The sequence below is a fragment of the Vulpes lagopus genome, chromosome 2 (assembly GCF_018345385.1).
Source record: "Vulpes lagopus strain Blue_001 chromosome 2, ASM1834538v1, whole genome shotgun sequence".
NCBI lineage: Eukaryota > Metazoa > Chordata > Mammalia > Carnivora > Canidae > Vulpes > Vulpes lagopus.
Window position 1 is genome coordinate 54,463,886 of NC_054825.1, and position 20,589 is coordinate 54,484,474.

The window sequence follows — 20,589 nt, forward strand, 5'->3', positions numbered from 1 at the left end:
CTAAAGGGGAACAATTTGCCCTGCCAGAAACACTACCTTACTGATTTCCATCTAAGGGTCATTAACTAATTCCAAGGACTTAAGGTACTCTTCAAGAGGGAACCACATATGTGAAACACATCACATGAGGTTCGGTTCCAAATTGTGTACTAAAATAGGGGGCAAATGGAAAAGCACCTTTGAGGTGATTATGAAGCACATCGGGGCAAAATTATAGCTTACGGAAATGTTCGAGAAGCAATTACTATGACTTAGTAAGTTCAATATGCTGGAGAACATGCTAGAAATTTCTGGCAGGGTACTGTAAGAAACATCACAAGATCTGAACTGACTCCTGGCTCTGCCTCATATGTGTGTCTAAAGTCACTTCCATGAGCTTTGGTTTCCTCAGTCATGAACAGGTGGTAACATTTGGTCTAGCTCTTACACTGGGGGTTGTTATTACGATGAAATGAGACCGCATGCTAGACATACAGAGTAAAGTGTGGGCAAGAAAACTTATTATCACACTGCTCTACATAACATAAGGGGAGCAGCTGCTCAGATTTCCTCAAAGTACCACTTATTAGATGTTAATTTTAGTAAATCTCAGTTTCCTTACCTGTAAAATGGAGTTGAGACTGTTCTGTATTGAAAATGATGATGAAGATGATAAGAACAGTATATACATATGATGTGCCAGGCATTGTTTTATGTGCTTTATTAATAATTCAATCATCAAGATAGAATGTATAAGGTAGTACTATCGTTATTCTCATTTTAGAGCTGAGTAAAGGGATAGAGGAAATTTGTAACATCCCCAAGGCGTGCCTGGGTGGCTCAGTTGGTTAAACGTCTGACTCTTGATTTCCATTCAGGTCATGATCTCAGGGTCATGAGACTGAGCCCTGTCATCGGGCTCTGTGCTGGGTGTGGAGCTTGCCTGAGATTCTCTCTCCCTCTCCCTCCTTCTCCCCACATTCTCTCCCTCTTAAAAAAAAAAGTGAGAGAAACCCTGGAGAATTGAACCCAGTAGGTCTGGCTCCAGAGTCCAGGTTTTAACCACTTCTCTCTACTGCCTCATGACACATGTGGCATGAAGTAAGCGCTCTATAAACAACTCCTCCACTAGGTAGATGCCTGTCCCAAAAGGCACAGAATTAAACAGAAGCCCACTCTCCAGCCTTTGACCAAAATGATGCAGGTTAGGAGATTTAAACGAGCAACTGCAGAACAGGGTTCATGAACACTCACTGTGTCTGAAGACGGAGTTAAAGACCACATCTTGCTCTGTCTCCCTACAATCCACAGCCTCCTCTCCCCACAAGACACACTCAACACTGATAATGATGGTTCTGGAGACCACACTTCGAGAAGCAAGATTCATTTATATTACCCACTGTTGTCTCCCTTTCTGATGGACTTCAGAGCAACAGACCAGAGTTGGCACAAGGAAACCTGCCCATTTAGGGAGAAGTTGGGTTCTCCAATGCTTTTAAAAATACTTACTTTTTCGGGGAAACCGACTCTTCCAGCATAGTCGACTCCTCATCCCCCTCTAATCCAAATCTATCTTTACTTTGTTTCTGAGGTAAAATGAAACAAAAAGAAAACTCAGCAAGTCTTGATGCAAGAACCTCTAAGATACCTTTTAAAAGGAGCTAAACCTTTTTGAGGTTTACCCAAAATTCCCTGTACTGGAGTAAGTGATAGGTGAACAAAAACAAAAGCAACAATAAAAAATATACAGTATTTAACACAATATAGAGATATATGCTTTTTGTGTTTATTACTGCATTGACTCAATTTCATACAGTTAAAATCAAGACACAGATACTGATGTTCTAAGAGAACTTGGTTATTTCAGTGAGCTGTATCTTGAAGTCTTAGGCAATCTGTCTGTATATCATGATGGTATATAACCCCACTAAATTTGGGAAAACTTCGTAAAATTTGGTAATTTGGTAAACATTCATGAGGAATGCCTGGGTGGCTCAGTTTTTTGGGCATCTAACTCTTGATCTCAGCTCAGGTCTTGGTCTTAGGGTCATGAGTTCAGGCTCCAGGTTGGGCTCCACACTGGGCATGGAGCCTACTTAAAAACAAAAATTTCACGAAAAATATGAAGAACATTTTCAGACCATCAACCAAGGTTTTTAAAGAGGCTGGAAAGCATAACATAACTACCTAGAGAGGAAGATGCTGAGGGGTTTGCTAGTCTCATTCATTAGCTAAGTGAACCACTAGTGCTCATTACCTGGCAGTAATAATATAAATATGAACTGCAGTTAAAATGGAAACTCTTGTAGGATCTTGAGATTAAAGACTGCACACTCAAGCAATCTTAAGATTAAATTAGTGAATCAAGTACTTTAAATTAGGGTTGTTTTGTGTGTGTGTGTGTGTGTGTGTGTGTGTGTTTCCAGGTAACAGCATCATCTAAGTCAATGTTTCAAAAAAAAAGAAAAAGAGAAAGAGAAAGAGAGAGAGAGAGAGAGAGAGAGAGAGAGAGAGAGAGAAAGAGAAAGAGAAAGAGAAAGAGAAAGAGAAAGAGAAGAGAAGGAAGGAAGGAAGGAAGGGAGAGAGAAAGAGAAAGAGAAAGAGAGAGAGAGAAAGAGAGAAAGAGAGAAAGAGAAAGAGAGAAAGAGAGAAAGAAAGAAAGAAAGAAAAAGAAAGAAAGAAAGAAAAAGAAAGAAAGAAAGAAAACAAAGCAGCTTTTCCAAGTTGCATCAGTATGAAATACCTTTTTCAGGATAATGTCAATGTAGCCTGCAATCAGCTGGGATATTTGCTCTCCTTCAGTGGTTTGTACTGAATAGTAGCTTTCCTGATACTCCCCAAAATCCTGAAAAAAACAACATCAGAAGGAATATAATTATATATCTGCAGTTTTAAAGGTAAAGATAGAGGTCTAGTCCTAGAACAAGATGGCACAGACTCACTTTCCCCTTCTGTTCCCCCCAAACACAACTGAATATCCTAAAATTTATTCAGCAAACAATAGTAAAAGGCTCTGAAAGTTGGAAAGGTAGACTGGGGAATGCAGTACTTGAAAAACCACTGTATGGTGAATTCTTAGGTTTTCTCTTATATCCGATTACCCCCAGGTGAGTAACTGAAACCCAGAACCTTTAACAGGCAGGATTTCAAAAGCCTGTCCTTTTTCGCCAAAGGACCAGGAGAGGAGAAGCCCAGTGAAGATCTATCTTGGAGTCTTCAACCAGCTCCACAACCTGGGCTGGCTGGCACTCATCAGCAGCTGCAGAGCAATGAAAGCCCATCCCATCCCAGTCCCTGCTCCAGAGACAGGCAAGTGACCTTATTCTTTTGCAACAGTGGTCACATGAAACCTATGTCCTCCTGAACTCCACCCAATGGCATGAACAGAGACTGGCCCGTAGCTTCTGCTTATCCCAACAAAGGTCACCCAGCAACAGCAGGTGGTCCAAGGAAGTACCTTCACAAACAGCACCATCAAGTTTTGAGCAAGAACCCTGGCAGTGTCAAAACAATCCAGAACAGCACTGCAAGGGCTCCGAAAACTGTCACTGTAACCAAAGCCCACAAAAGGAGACCAGAACACAACATTAAATCCAAACAAGGTGACTGATAAAACAAAAGATTTAAGATCAAGAGTTTCCTAACTTAAAATCAAAATGTCTAGATGTAATTTAAAAAATCACTACTCATATCAAGAACAAAACTATGATATGAGTAAGACAAAATAGTAATAATAAAAGATAATCAATTGATGCTAATACTGAAATGAATCAGATTTTGGAATTATCTGATAAATATTTTAAAGCAGCCATCATAAAATATGTTTCAACAATCCATTACAAATTCTTCTGAAACAAACAGGTTTCAACAGAGAAGCCAGCAGAAAGAACTACATAAAAATTATAGTACTGAATAATGCAATAACCAAAATTTTAAAAACTCACATGATAAAGTAGTGTGGAGATGACAGAGCATAGAATCAGTAGGCTTGAAAATGGATTAATAAAATAAGTCAATCTCAAGACTAGAAAGAATACAAATTCAACCAAAGATAAAAAACAAAAAACCCACAAACCAGACCTCCAGGGATCTGTGGGACAATGACAAAAGATGTAAAATTCATATTATCCGAATCCTACAGTGACAGAATGTGGGACAAAAAAAAGTATTCAAGGGGTGATTGGGTGGCCCAGTCAGTTAAGTACCCGACGACTCTTGATTTTGGCTCATGTCATGATCTCAGGGTTGTGAGATTGAGCTCCATGACAGGCTCTGTGCTCAGTGGGGAGTCTACTTGAGATTCTCTCCCTCCCCTACTCTTTCATGCTCTAACAAATAGATACATCTTTAAGAAAAAAGTATTAAAATAAATAATGGCTGAAAATATCCCCAAATTAAAGATACATACCTACAAACTCAAGAAGCTGAGCATATTCCAAATGTAATAAATCTGGAGAAACACACAACAAGAACTTTAGAAAGTGACCTATTATCTACAAATGAACACCAACTTGAATAACAATTTCTAATCTGAAATCCTGAAGACCAAAAAGAAGTGGCACATTTCTCAAGTGCTGAAAGAAAGAGCTGTCAATGTCCAATCCTATACCTGACAAAATGATCCTTTATGAAAGAAGGGGAAATAAGAACATTCTCAGAAAAAAGAAAGCTAAGAGAATCTCTTTTTAGCAGATCTACCTACCTTTAAAGAATGGCTAAAGGAAGTCCTTCAAACACAAAGAAAATGGTAACAGGAGCCTGGGATGGTTAAGAAGAAAACAGTGGGACAGATAAAAAATAGAAGGAGATGTAGTAATTTTTCCTTCAGCTCATGAGTTTTATTTAATCATATTCTATAGTTGTACCAAAGGTGTAACACCATCTCATGTGGTGTTCAATGTATGTATTTCTTTGAACAGTTATATTTAAAAAGTGGGGAGTGTAAAAAGACCTAAACAGAAGTGAAGTTTCTACACTTCCCTTGAAATAATAAACATCCACACCTAAAAATTTATTTATTTTATTTTTTTTTTTTTTTAAAATCTCCTTCAGAAATCCCTTCTATAATTTCTTTTTCCGTTCCGTCAGTCTTTTTTTTTTTTTTAATTATTTATTTTTGATAGTCATACAGAGAGAGAGAGAGAGAGGCAGAGACACAGGCAGAGGGAGAAGCAGGCTCCATGCACCGGGAGCCCGACGTGGGATTCGTTCCCGGGTCTCCAGGATCGCGCCCTGGGCCAAAGGCAGGCGCCAAACCGCTGCGCCACCCAGGGATCCCACACCTAAAAATTTATAATTAATTTCTTACATATATGGTAACATCTAGATCACTAAGAATACCAAGTAAAGAGATAATGTAAAACATTATAAATGAATCAAAATGGAACTCTAAGAATGTTTAAATAACCCAAAAATAGGCAAGAAAAACAGAGGAAGAAGAAATGGAGGGGATAAATAGAAAAATATTATAAAATGGTAGACTTAAAAAAAAAAAAAGGTAGACTTAAGCCCTACCATATCAATAATTAAATCGAAATGTAAATGGTCTAACAAGGTCAATTAAAAGAGACTAAGTGGATTAAAAAAAAAAAAAGCACAACCCAACTTTATGCACTCTGTAAGAAACTGGTCTCAAATATGAGTAGGTTGAAAGTAAAAGAATGAAAAATATATCATGCAAACATTAATTTGAAAAAGCATGAGTGGGTATATTAAGATAAAGCAGATTTCAGAGCAAACAAATTTACTAAAACAATTTCTCCATGAAGATGACCAAGGGATCTTAAATGTACATGTAAGCACCAAACAGAGCTTCAATATACATGCAGTGAAAACTGAAAGAAGAAACAGAAAAATCTGCAACTGTTGTAGGGATAGAGAAGACTGGAACACCACCACCAACTAACAGGATCTAACAGACATTTACAGAATAGTCTAATCAAGTATTCCTGGAACATTTTCCCAGAATGACCATATCCTGTGATATAAAAACAAATCTTAAAATTCTGAGACTTGAAATATGCAGAGTCTGTCCTTTGACCATAGCAAGCAGAATTGAACTAAAAAAATCAGTAAGGGGAAGACAATAGGAAAATCTCCAGACACTGGGAAATTAAATGAAGGCTTTGTGTGGAAAGCAAAGAAATATGACATGTTACAAACTTTAAATCCAACTTTAATAAACAGCATTGATATTCATTCTCTCTTGTGCTTGAGGTAGTTACTGTGACCCATAACTATTTCTTATTTATCTTTAAAATAACTTTTTGTTTTCAAAAAAACAGGACTTGGACCTAGTTTTAAAAGACCAATAGCGCTAAAAGATACATAACAAAACACAACGGGCCCTTGCCCTGGTCGTTCCTATCTTTACTTTCCATCTCTCCCATCCACAAAGACAACTACTTTGAATCCTTTCAGCAGTTTATTCTAGTATTTCCAAAAACTAATTTCTTAATTTTTCTCTTTTACGAATTATCCACAACTTCCTACCATGGAAGATGAGGACATCATTCTCTAAAAACACCCCTCCTTAAGAGCCATGTAGATAGAGCTCAATCTTCCCTCCATCTTGACTATAGGAGGGAAGATGGTCTGTTTTCTGATGATTCCTTCCAACTGGCAAGAGTCTATCCACCAATGATCAAACTAGATAACTAAAGACTCCCTCCAAATCTCCTTCCTTATGCTTTTTTTCTGATGCCCTATTATGAGATCTACCTAGATACAAGCTGATATTTGAAGTACTCACTAGACTAGAATAGCACACTTCAGGAGTGCTAGGAGATACAGAAATTTCAACACTGATTTCTCTTATTGCTCAACTTGCCCTACAAAATAACAATGCTATTGATTCCCATGTGTCAGTGTGGCTATAGTTAAGATAACAATACACATAGAATCCACTAAGAGCAACTGTTAAGGTTGGGAGGAGGAATTCAGAGATCTGTAGGGTTGAGATGACTACATCCTCCCTATTTCTATTTCCCATTTACTTTACACTGAGAATTTTATCATCATCATCTTGTTTGATCTTAGTATCTCTGTAAAATAGGTATTATGATTCCCATCTTAAAGCTAATGACATTAAGGCTTAGAGAGGAAAGATAACTCTAATAAATGGGAGATGACCAGCTGGTTTTGAATACTACCCCAAAGTCTATGCCATTTCCCTATACAGTATGCTATTTCCAGGCAGGCTGGGAAAAAACACTTCAGCAAGATGTCACAATGCTTGGGAACTTCTAAAACAACTAGAGATGAAGGAGCCTTTGACTAGCCTCTGAGCATTAGACAGTTTCCTCTTAGGGCATGCTAGGGACAGCATCGGGAACACAGAAGACTGGAACAGTCCTGGTCCTCTGGACTCCCACCATCTGTCCCTCTCCACATTGCTCTCTAAGGCAAGGGAAGCCCAATGAACTTGTATTCGCCTTCCCACCCCACAATATTGCCTAAGGCCATGCTGATCCTCCCTGTTAGCCAGTCCATACCAGGGTGAAGCTCTTGGGTGAGGCCGCCCAGCGCTTAACCGTGGTGAGCGGCCACTCCTGCAGCACCTCCTTGGTCTTCTCATCCACACGCATCACTGAATCCTTGGTGATGCCCAACAGGCGAGGCACCAGCTTGTTCTTGCCTTTCATCTTTTCCTGAAACAGGAAATACCAAGGGTTAGTGCTCTCCCTGAATACATATGATTTTGCCAAGTCATGGTGTTTTATCTGAGGTTGCCTACATAACTATGTTTCAAAATAGGCAGGGCTACTAGAAAACCAGGGTTTTGGGACTAGGTGAATGACTCACTAACGATATGGAAGTTAAAACAGTGACATGAGAAGACTAGAAAAATCCACAAAGGCGCACTTCCTTTTTTTTTTTTTTTTTAAAGATTTTATTTATTTATTCATGAGAGACACGGTTGGGGGAGGGTGGAACAGGCAGAGGCAGAGGGAGAAGCAGGCTCCACTCAGGGAGCCCGACATGGGACTCGATCCCGGGTCTCTAGGATCACGCCCTGGGCTGAAGGCTGCGCTAAACCGCTGAGCCACTCGGGCTGCCCAGAGGCACGCTTCCCAAAAAGAGATGCTGTTTAGGAAGGCAGGTTGTTCCAAAACCAATCTGTGACAGATAGAAGGGACAGAACTGAGTAGATATCCAGAGAAATAGAAGTTAATATAAATTCCAAATATTATCACTTCTAATAGCCAACTCAGCGAATAACAAAAAAGATTTAATGTAGAATTATAACATGGCATATTAGCTATTTAGAATTAATTAAAACTCTGCCAAAGTAGAATCTTCTCACTAAAAGATACAGAAACCTTTTCGTGTAAATCTCCTAAATATACTTCTATTTGAATTCTTTGTTTTGGTGTTTGTATGTACATCTACTGACTCTGAAAAAGCCTTTTATAATTAGCTTTAATAAGTTAATAGTAATCATGCCTATTAAAATAATGGACCCCTACCTCATACTAATGGCAAAAAAAATTGAGATTAATAATTGAGGAAGAATATATAGGTGGATATTTCTGTGATTCCTAGGATGGAAATGACTTTTAAGCACAAGCACCAAAACAAAGGAAATTCATAAAGGGAAAAATCAACATCTTTAACTACAAACATACAGACTTTGATACATCTAAAAAATAGAGGGTAAATATGAGAAAAAGAAAGAAACCTCACCGTAAGCAAAATTAAAAAGCAAATGATTACAGATAAATATTTACAATAATTATGATAGTGAAAGACTTTATATACTGTATATGTGAAAGGTTATCATAGATCAACAAAAATAACTGGCAAAGAACACAACAAAATACATTCAAAATAATAAAGCAGACTTTCATTTCAGGGGGGAGGAAGGAGAAGATGGCAGTGGACTAGGAGGATCCTAGGCTCTCCTAATCCCACAAATACACATAGTAACTATCAGATCATCATAAATACCCCCAAGTGACTGAAGACTGGTAGAACAAATTCTGTAACTAAAGGTAGAGAAGAGGCCACAATAAAGAACATAGGAAGTGTGGGGATGCAGCTTGAGAGAGAAGTGAATCATGGTCACTGTGCTGGGGAGGGATAGGTGATCTCAGAGAAGGGTTAGAGACAGACTAGCACATAGGGGACCACACAGGGAAAAGGAATCCCCATAGCAATTGCCTTGAAAAGAGAAAGGGGCAAAAACTCATGAGTTTTTGCAATCAGTAGAGCTTAAAGCCTGGAGTTGTTTTTTTTTTTTTTTAAGATTTTATTTATTTATTCACAAGAGACAGAGAGAGAGAGAGAGAGAGAGAGAGAGAGAGAGAGAGGCAGAGGAAGAAGCAGGCTCCATGCAGGGAGCCTGATGTGAGACTTGATCCTGGGACTCCAGGATCATGTCCTGGGCCGAAGGCAGGCGCTAAACTGCTGAGCCACCCAGGGATCCCCAAAACCTGGAGCTTTAAAGATCAATGGACATAATGGAAGAGTCTCAAGGGGATTGGGACTGATCTTGGAGAAAAGGACAGGGCAAAAAGCCCATGGACATACAGTATGGAGATAGATGGAGTACACAGTGGGGGAAGTTAGTTAATCATCTTGGAGCACATAGCAGAGAGGCAGCATTCAAAGAGAGACTCCTATGGGAACAAAAGAGCTGGCTGGTAACATTTCCCTCCCATGCTGCTCAGCACAAGCACAGTGCCAAATGTGGAACCAGTGCAGCATTAGCATAGGAAAAGGCCATAACCAGAGATCTATGGTAAACAGATATAAGTAATATGCCTGATAGAGAATTTAAAGCAATGAGCATAAGGATACTCAGTAAACATGAGAAAAGAGTGGACAGTATCAGTGAGACCGCTAACACAGAGATGAGGAATAACATAGCAGAGATCAAGGGCTCAATAAATAAAAGGAGAAATACTCTTGATGGAATGAACTGCAGGCTGGAAGAAGCAGGGGAATGAATTAATGACCTAGGAGACAGAGTAATGGAAGGTAATCAGGCTAAACAAAATAGAGAAAGAAGAATTCCACAAAATGAGAACAGACTTAGGGAACTCAGTGATTCCAGCAAACACAATAACATTCATATTATAGGAGTCCCAGAAGAAAAGAGAAAAGAAGGCAGAGAATTTATTTGAAGAAATAATAGCTGAAAACTTCCCTACTCTGGGGGAAGGAAACAGACACCCAGATCTAGGAGGAACAGGGAACCCCCAACAAAATCAACAAAAGCAGATCCACAGCAAGACATTTCATAATTAGAATGGTAAAATATAATGAAAAAGAAAAAATATTAAAAGCAACAAGACAAAAGAAGACAGTTACATACAAAGGAAACCTGCAGGGTTTTCAGTAGAAACTTTCCAAGCCAGAAAGGAATGACATGATATGTTCAAAGTGCTGACTGGGAAAAACCTACATCCAGGAATGCTCTATCCAGCAAGACTATCATTTAGAATTGGAGAATAGTTTCCCAAACAAAAAAAGGAGTTCATGGTCACTAAATCAGCCCAGCAAGAAATATTAAAGAGGATTGTCTGAGTAGAAATGAATGACCAAAAATGACAACATGAAGGTAGGAAACACAAAACAGAATAAAATGAGTATTTCTGTTAAAAAAAAAAAAATCAGTCAAGGAACTTACAAAATAAAAGTATGTAAAAATAGGACACCATATACCTAAGGACATGGGAAGGAGAAGAGTAAAGAATGGGTTCAAATTTAAATGATCATCAAGTTAATATAGACTGCTTTATGCAGAAAAGGTTATATACAAATCTAACTGTAACCACAAATCAAAACCTGCTAATAAATATGCAAAGAATAGAGAAAGAAATCCAAATATATCACCAAAGAAAACCATTAAAGAAAGACAAGAATAGATCCAAGAAAATCTTCAGAAACAACTAAAAACAAGTAACAAAATGGCAATAAATACATCTTACCTTGAATGTAAATGGACCAAATACTCTAATCAAAAGACAAAGGGTGACAGAATGAATAAAGAGCAAGACCCATCTATAGACTTACTACAAAAGCCTCACTTTAGACCTAAAGACTGATAATAACACAATAATTGCAGGGGACTTAAACACCCCACTTACATCAGTGGACAGATCATCAAAACAGAAAATCAGTAAGAAAAACAATGCCTGTGAATGACACATTGGACCAGATTAACAGATAAATTCATAACATTCCACCCTACAATAGCAGAATACACATTCTTTTCAAGTGTACATGGAACATTCTCCAGAATAGATCACATATTTGCCACAAAACAAGCCTCAACAAGCTCAAGGAGATCAAAGTCATATCATGTATCTTTTCTGATCATAATGCTGTGAAACTTGAAGTCAATCACAAGAAAAACTCTGGAAAGATCACAAATATATAGAGGTTAAAGGATATGCTAATAAACAACAAATAGATCAGCCAGGAAATAAAAGAAGAAATAAAAATGTACATGGAAGCAAATGAAAAGGAAAATACATGGTTCAAAATCTTTGGTATGCGGCAAAAGTGGTTCTAAGAGGGAAGTATACAGGAATATAGGCGTACCTTCGGAAGCAAGAAAAGTCTCAAACAACCTAACCCTTATACCTGAAGGAGCTAGAAAAAGCACAAGAAACAACAACAAAAAAAATGGAACAGAAAAATGAAACCAGGAGCTGGTTCTTTGGGAAAAAAAAAAAATCAATAAAACTGATTAACGTCTAACTGAATTTATCAAAAAAAAAAAAAAAAAAGGAGAAAGTACTCAAATAAAATTACAAATGAGAGAGGAGAAACAACCAATGTGATAGAAATACAAACAGTTGAAAGAGAATATTACACAAGACACCTGAATGGCTAAATCAGTTAATTATTTGACTTGAGCTCAGGTCATAATCTCAGGGTCTTGGGATTGAGCCCTGCATCGGGCTCTGCTCAGTGGGGAGTCTGCTTCTCCCTCTGCCCCTCTCTTCACTCATTCTGTCTCTCTCTCAAATAAAGAAATACAATCTTTAAAAAAGAAAGAATATTACAAAAAACCATATGCCAACAAATTGGACAACCTAGAAGAAATGGATAAATTCTCAGAAACATATAAACACCTAAAACTGAAAGAAGAAACAGAAAATTTGAACAGACTGATAACCACCAAAGAAACTGGGTCAGTATTCAAATAACTCCCAACAAACAAAAGTCCAGGACCAGATGGCTTCACAAGTGAATACTACCAAATATTTAAAGAATAGTAATACCTATTCTCCTCAAACTACTATAAGAAATAGAAAAAGAAGGAAAGCTTCAAAATTAATTCTGTGAGGCCAGCATTATCCTGATACCAAAGTCAGATAAAGACACCACAAAACAAGAGTACAGACCAGTATCTCTGATGCAAAAATCCTCCAACAAAATGTTAGCAAACCAAAATCAACAATACATCAAAAAAATTCCCTGCAATCAAGTGGGATTTATTCTGGGACTGCAAGGATGTTTCAGTATTCACAAATCAACATGATATGTCAATAAAGAAAGGGTAAAAACCACATGAGCATTTTAATAGATGCAGAAAAATCATTTGATAAAGTAAAACACCCATTCGTGATAAAAATCCTCAACAAAATAGGTTTAGAGGTAACATATCTCAACATAATAAAGGCCATACATGGAAAACCAACAACGAATGTTATCCTCAATGGGAAAAGATTAGAAGACTTTCCCCTAAGATCAGGAAAAGATAAGGATGTCCACCCTCATCACTTTTATTCAACATGTACTAGAAGTCCTAGCCACAGCAATCAGACAACAAAAATAAATAAAAGACACCTAGACTGGTAAGGAAGAAGCAAAACTCACTATTTGCGGATAGCATGATACTCTATAGAAAACCTGAAAGACTCCACCAAAAGACGGCTAGAACCGTTAAACTAATTAAAGTCACAGGATACAAAATCAATGTACAGAAATCCATTGCATTTCTATATACCAATAATGAACAGTACAAAGAGAAATTAAGAAAACAATCTTATTTACAATTGCACCAAAAGTAATAAAATACCCAGGAATACGGGATCCCTGGGTGGCGCAGCGGTTTGGCGCCTGCCTTTGGCCCAGGGCGCGATCCTGGAGACCCGGGATCAAATCCCACGTCAGGCTCCCGGTGCATGGAGCCTGCTTCTCTCTCTGCCTCTCTCTCTCTCTCTCTCTCTGTATGACTATCATAAATAAATAATAAAAAAAATTAAAAAAAATACCCAGGAATAAACCTAACCAAAGAGGTTAAAGACCTGTACTTTGAAACCTAGGAAACATCAATGAAAGAAATTGAAGACACAAAGAAATGGAAAGACATTCCATGCTCATGGATTGGAAGAACAAATATTGTTAAAATGTCTATACTACCCAAAGCTATCTACACATTTAATGCAATCCCTATCCAAATACAGCATTTTTTAGAGCTAAAATAAAAAATTCTAAAATTTGTATAAAACCACAAAAGATCCTGAAAAGCCAAACAATCTTGAAAAAGAAAAGCAAAGCTGGAGGAATCACAATTCTGAACTTCAAGTTATATTAAAAAGCTGTAGTAACTAAAACAATATGGTACTGGCATAAAAATAGACACATAAATGGAATAGAATAGAAAATCCACAAATGAACCCACGATTATATGGTCAACTAATCTTTCTCAAAGAAGGAAAGAATATCCAATCAGAAAAAGACAGTCTTTACAACAAATAGTGTTGGGAAAATTAGACAGCAACATGCCTAAGAATGAAACTAAACCACTTTCCTATACCACATACAAAAACCAATTCACAATAAAGACCTAAATGTGAGACCTGAAACCATAAAAATTCTAAAAGAATTTTTCTAGAAATTTTATCTGACATTAGCCATAGTCATTTTTTCTAGATATGCCCACTGAGGCAAGGGAAACAAAGCAACAATAAACTACTGGGACTATAGCAAAATAGAAAGCTTCTGCACAGTAAAGGAAACTATCAACAAAACTAAAAGACAATCCATGGAATGAGAGAAGATATTTGCAAATGACATATCTGATAAAGGGTTAGTATCCAAAATACAGAAAGAACTTCTAAAACTCAACACCCAATAAAACAATCTAGTTTAAAAATGGGCAGAAGACATGAACAATTCTCCAAAGAAGGCATACAGATGGCCAACAGACACATGAAAAGATGCTCATTATCACGGGGATCCCTGGGTGGCGCAGCGGTTTGGCGCCTGCCTTTGGCCCAGGGTGCGATCCTGGAGACCCGGGATCGAATCCCACGTCGGGCTCCCGGTGCAAGGAGCCTGCTTCTCCCTCTGCCTATCTCTCTGCCTCTCTCTCTCACTGTGTGCCTATCATAAATAAATAAAAATTTAAAAATAAATAAATAAAACTCAATACCCAATAAAACAAATAATCTAGTTTTAAAATGGGCAGAAGATATGAACAATTCTCCAAAGAAGGCATACAGATGGCCAATAGACACATGAAAAGATGCTCATTACCACTGATCATCAGGGAAATGCAAATCCAAGCTACAATGAGATATCACCTCACACCAGTCAGAATGGCTGAAATCAAAAACATAAGAAATGACAATGCTGGTGAGGATGTGCAGAAAAAATAATCCTCTTGCATTGTTGGTAAAAATGCAAACTGGTACAGTCACTATGGAAAACGGTATGGAGATTCATCAAAAATTCAAAAGTAGAACTACCCTAAGCAATTGCACTACTGGGTATTTACTCAGAGAATACAAAAACACTAATTCAAAGGGAACATACACACCTATGTTTATAGCTGCATTATTTACAATAGCCTAGATACAGCAACAGCCCAAGCGTCCACCAACTGATGAATGGATACAGAGGTGTGTGTTTTACACACACATACTACCATTATATATATATATATACACACACACACACCATTATATATATATAATGGTAGTACGTATATATACATACACATACACACGTATACACACAATGGAATATTATTCAGCCATAAAAGCAACAAAATCTTGCCATTTGCAATGACAAGGATGGAACTAGAAAGCACAATAAGGAAATAAGTCAGCAGAGAAAGACAAATGCTGTATGATTTCACTCCTATGTGGAATTTAAGAATTTAACAAAACAAATGAACAAAGGGGGTTAAAAGAGACAAACTAAGCAACAGACTCTTAACTATAGAAAACAAATTGATGGTTATCAGAGGGGAGATGGGTGGGAAGATGGGTGAAATAGGTGATGAGGATGAAGGAGTGCACTTAACTGTAATTAATACCAGGTAATTAAAAGAAAAACTTAAGAAAAAAATTAGAACAAAAAGTAAAAACCAAGCAATTAAGTTAGGTTTTCACTTAATAAAATGGAGAGCTTTTTTAAAAATTAAATACTGAAATTGAAGAAGGTATGAAAAAGGATCACTATGGATGGGAATTTAAAGTGGCAAAATCTTTATGGAAGAAAATGAATCAATATTAATCCAAAGCTATAACAATGCTCCCCCTTTTGACACAGCTTGCTTTTAGAAAGCTACTCAAAACGAAGTTCTAAATGTGTGAAAAGACTATGTGTAACTATAGTCTATCATAGTGAAAAACTGGAAATCCATAACCAAAATTTTCAACAGGGGAATTTTTAAGTAAATTAGGGTAACTGGAAAACAACTAGATTCATGGCTACAAATTCTCAATATGGTCTAAAATAAAAACCATTTGTACAGTGTAACCCTACATGAAACAAAATTTTAAAAATAAAATTTTTAAATAGAATTCATAACAGATTTTTTTTAAATAAAAATCTCATTACATGATAAAATGGCAGTGATCATCTCAAGTGATTTGTATTATTTTCTTGTTCTTTTCCTTATTCTCCAAATTTCACTTAAAACAAATCTGTCTGGGTAGTTCAGTCAATTAAAGCATCCAACTTGATTTTGGCTCAGGTCATGATCTCAGGGTTGTGAGATCAAGCCCTGCATCCAGCTCTGTGCTGGGTGTGGTACTTAAGATTCTCTCTGCCTTTCCTTCTTCTTCTTCTTCTTCTTTTTTTTCTTTTTAAAAGATTTTATTTATTTATTCATGAGAGACAGAGAGAGAGAGAGAGAGAGGCAGAGACACAGGCAGAGGGAGAAGCAGGCTCCACGCAGGGAACCCAACATGGGACTTGATTCCGGGTCTCCAGGATCAGGCTCTGGGCTGAAGGCGGCGCTAAACCGCTGAGCCACCCGGGCTGCCCCTCTCCTTTTCCTTCTGTCCCTTTTTCTTTCTCTCTCACTCTCAAAGAAAAAAAAAATCTATTTCTATTGTTATCAGGAGAAAAAATAAACCTTCCCAAATATTTCCTGAAAGTTAGCAATGTCTAAATCACTATTCTCAGAGGAATATACATACCAATCAGCACACACAAATTATGTATACAAAGGGATAAGCAATTTTAAAATAACAGAAATGTGCTAGGTACTTAATACTATCTACTAATTTTCAGAGCATCCCTCAAATGTTGGTCTCATCATCCTCAATTTGCAAATGAAGAGATCTGCAAACCATCCAAGGCAAGCACTAGTGAGTGGTACGGCCATGATTTGAACACAAATTTAAATAGCTCAAAAATGTTTCTGACTTCAAAAGCACAGTCTACCACTGTGTACTCTACTGTGGTAAAAGCAATCAGAGGGCAGCCCGGGTGGCTCAGCGGTTTAGCGCTGCCTTCAGCCCACGGCCTGATCCTGAGACCCGGGATCAAGTCCCATGTTGGGCTCCCTGCATGGAGCTTGCTTCTCCCTCTGCCTGTGTCTCTGCCTCTCTCTCTCTCTCTCTCTTTCTCTCTCTCTCTCTCTGTCCCTCATGAATAAATAAATAAAATCTTAAAAAAAAAAAAGCAATCAGAGAAGACAAAAATCCCCACTAAGCCCCATGGGCAGTTCATAAGCCATCTGTCGGTTAAGGTCACAGCACACCTCCAGCATCCTCCCAGGAGAAGAAGAGAACAGGACCAGGAATCTGAGTGAGTGTCCAACAAGGGGAATATTATTGGCAGTGGAAGAACCTCCCAAACCTTAAGAAAATACTGAGAAGAGTAAGATTTTTTTGTAAAGAGATGCCGGTTCCACAAGGGATAATAAGCAATGCAGCATGGATGATGCCAGCTAGTCCAATCTGGTGTCAGGAGCCACACAGAAATTTAGGCAAAGAGGTTCTAGGCAGTTAGTCACACAGGGTTAGCACGAGCCCAGCTGCTGGGACCCTGAAGGGGATCTGAAATAAAATATGGTTTGCAGCTGTTGCCTTCAGCCTTTTCCATCTGCACCTCCCAGCGGGCAAGAGGCTTTGGGGTGAGGGAACACAGAATTGTGAATTTTCGGGACAGGAGAGAAAGCCACAGGGAACATGCTAATAACCTACAGTGGGCATTCCATCAGATCAGGATTAGGGAGAAGGGGACAGAAGAAACTCAGAAAATGCTGAAACCCAGCAACAGAGACCACTGTCAAGGGATCATATTATTTCAGCCTACCCATAAAACACAGAGCAGCTGGAGAAAGTTAAAAGAGCAAAAGGCTCAGCTCAGTGCTAGCTACACTGGTTCTTCCCCATGAAGCCCTGCCTTAGACCCACAGTGGTAGAGCCTGCATACTGGGAGGGGCTTCCTCTTCCTCTCCATATCCCACACATCCCAGTCCACCCTACACCTGGCCTTGCCAACTTCAGCTACAGAGATCAGCGCTCTTTTATCTGCAGAATAGAAAGCAGGCTAGGCAGGCCCAAGTCCCGTCTCCCAAGCAGGAGCGCTATAGCAGCTGTAGCTGCTATTATGCTGAAATTTCTCTCCAGGTGGTCCTCATTAGGTTGGTTTTGTTTGGAAGATGTCTTGAGCTTGCATAACTTAGAGGCAGGAGAATGTATGTATTCTACTAAGGAGAGGCAGGATTCATTAACAAGCCCTGCCCCTCCTCTTTCAAACACATCTCAACCATTACAGTGGCTTCAAAACCAGTGACTGGCTATGGTCAAGCCTGCTTTTCTTTCAGCTCTTCTCACTGGAATGAAGACTGGCTGCTTCTTACATGGGAGATTTAGAATTGAGTGAAGAGATGCAAGTGGGTTACGCTTTGGCATGTTCTGGCTCTAAATTCGATGTGGGGCAGCCAGGGTGGCTCAGCGGTTTAGTGCCGCCTTTGGCCCAGGGCCTACCTGGAGACCCAGGATCGCATCCCATGTTGGGTTCTGCGTGGAGCCTGCTTCTCCCTCTGCCTGTGTCTCTGTCTCTCTCTATCTCTGCGTTTCTCATGAATAAATAAATAAAATCTTTAAATTCGATGTGGCCTAAACCTGTGACCCAGCTGTGCTCACTAGAATTCGCCAACCCTGGCTTGGTGTCAAAGGGCTGGCTTGTGTGCTTTGCTGTCTTATCAAGATACTTATCTCTTTTAGGGGCATGGCAGAAAGAAAAGGCTGCTCAAGAGCAAAATGGTGTTAGTTAAGGGTGACTGGTTGGCTCAGTTTGAAGAGCATGAAACTCTTGATCTCAGGGTAGTGAGTTCAAGCTCCACCCTGGGTGTAGAGATTACTTAAATAAATAAAACTTTTTTTAAAAAAGAACAAAATGGTATTAAAGATCCTTTCCATTAGCCATTTTTCTCTAACAACTTGTCATCTACCCAGCTTTACTCAGGATTCTGAGAAGCTCCAAATGCCCTCTGTGATGCTTTTATGGTTAAGGGGAGAAAAGGGTCATCTCCCCACATATCTCACACCTCAAGGTTCTGGCTGTGGCTACAGGGAAAGTTAAAAGACAAGCTTATAAATGAGAAAGGTTTACATAGGAATTTCCTGTAATGAAACAAGGTCCTCTGCAGGTCATGGGAAATGGCTTACCATTGCTTATGGGGTTTTGATTAGTGTTATCAAGATAAAATGCAAAACAAGTCAATATAAGAGGAAAACTAGACATTTATAGCTTCCATTCACTGAGATCTTCTATGGCACAATCCCCTTTTCAATACTATTTCATTTAAACCTCTTAAAAAGGCACAATTTTATACGTGAGCAAGCATGCATATAGATAGAAGGTAAAGTAACTTATCTAAGGTAAAACTAAGTGGCAAAGCCAGAATCCAAATCTAGGTGTTTCTTTTCAAAGCTTATGTTCTTAGCCACCGAGAATACTGCCACATAAAGCTGTTCCCTGTGGACTCATTATATGGCTTATAGACATTCTCTACATCAGAGTCAGCAAACTACAGCAAGTGCTAACCCCAGCTTTTTGCCTGCTTTTTTACGGCCTGAGAGCTAAGACTGAATTTTCCATTTTTAAGTGGTTGACAAAAAACAAAACAAAACAAAACAAAAAAACCCACAAGAGGAATAATAACTATGTGACATGTGAAAATTATATGAAATTGAAATTTCAGAGCCCATAAATAAAGCATTATAGACACCTAACCATGCTCATTCGTTTACGTGTTGCATACAGTTATTTTCAGGCCACATGGGCAGAGATGAACAGTATGCCCCACAAAGCCTAGGATACCATTTGACTCTTTACTAGCAAAGTTTGCAACTCTTGCTCTACATTGTGGCTGCTATAAGCAAATTACAAATTGGAAGATTCAGGAGCCAGGGATTAGGGAGATGTGGGAAGGGTTAAGGATAATCTAAAATTTATCAAATATCCTTAACTTTCCAGGCACTACATTTCTTTACTTACATCACCTCACTTAATCTTCACTAGCACTCTGTAAGGCATTATTACTCCCATTTTTCAGATGAAGAAACTGAGGCTGAGGGAGTTTATGGATGTCTCTCAAAGTCATACAAGTTTCTGCTATTTCCCACATAGATGTATATTGCTATCCTGGATTCCAGGCCCATCTTCTAACTCCAATACCCAAGTACTTTTTTTTTTTATAACAATAAAGTATAATGCTCTGAATATTGGGTTAACGTGTTCATGGATATAGAAGAAAGTATGATAGAAGTATCCTGTAAATATATCTAACTACTCTGAGAATATCTATGATTAATCTCAAGGTCATGTGGTATGACTAAGTGTGTTCAACATCAATATCTAAATGTTTCATAAGTTATGACTTAAATTTCCAATAGCCTATACAAGTAGTGAATGAGATGCTAGAATCACTCACTTTTAACTTCCTATATTATGCCATTTAATGATATGTTTAGGTTGGGGTTCTAGAGAAATCTGTTACTTATGCTTTTAAAAAACTTACTATCCCTTAGCCATACATTTTGCTGAATTTAAAAATAAATGTAAAAGTTAAAGACTATATATTGTTATAGCACGTACAGAGATCTGTGGGTTGAAAATTATTCTAAGTGAATGGACTATTTAATAGTATTAACTCTTCCAATCCAGGAACATGGGATCTCTCCATTTATTTGTATTGTGTTAAATTTCTTTCACCAGCATCTTAAAGTTTTCAGTGTACAGATCTTTCATTTCCTTGGTTAAATTCATTCTTAAGTAATTTATTATTTTTGATACTATCATAAGTGTAATTTTCTGTATTTCTTTTCCAGACAGTTCACTGTATATGAGGTCATTTTATTTGACCTATTCATCTGATTTATGATGTTCATTAATCCA

The 20,589-nt window shown here is 38.1% G+C and overlaps 1 protein-coding gene across 6 annotated transcripts in view; it reads right to left on the minus strand.

Annotated features, from left to right (window-relative positions):
• The window catches only part of TLN2 (talin 2), a 418,441-nt gene that overhangs the window by 145,657 nt on the left and 252,195 nt on the right, over nt 1-20,589 (minus strand). For all 6 annotated transcript variants that reach the window (XM_041740721.1, XM_041740682.1, XM_041740692.1 and 3 more), the window contains 3 exons: nt 7,473-7,628; nt 2,723-2,824; nt 1,489-1,565 (listed from right to left, as the gene is read on the minus strand). In XM_041740721.1, the coding sequence (XP_041596655.1) occupies nt 1,489-1,565; nt 2,723-2,824; nt 7,473-7,628 (335 nt within the window). The remainder of the gene's footprint in view (nt 1-1,488; nt 1,566-2,722; nt 2,825-7,472; nt 7,629-20,589) is intronic.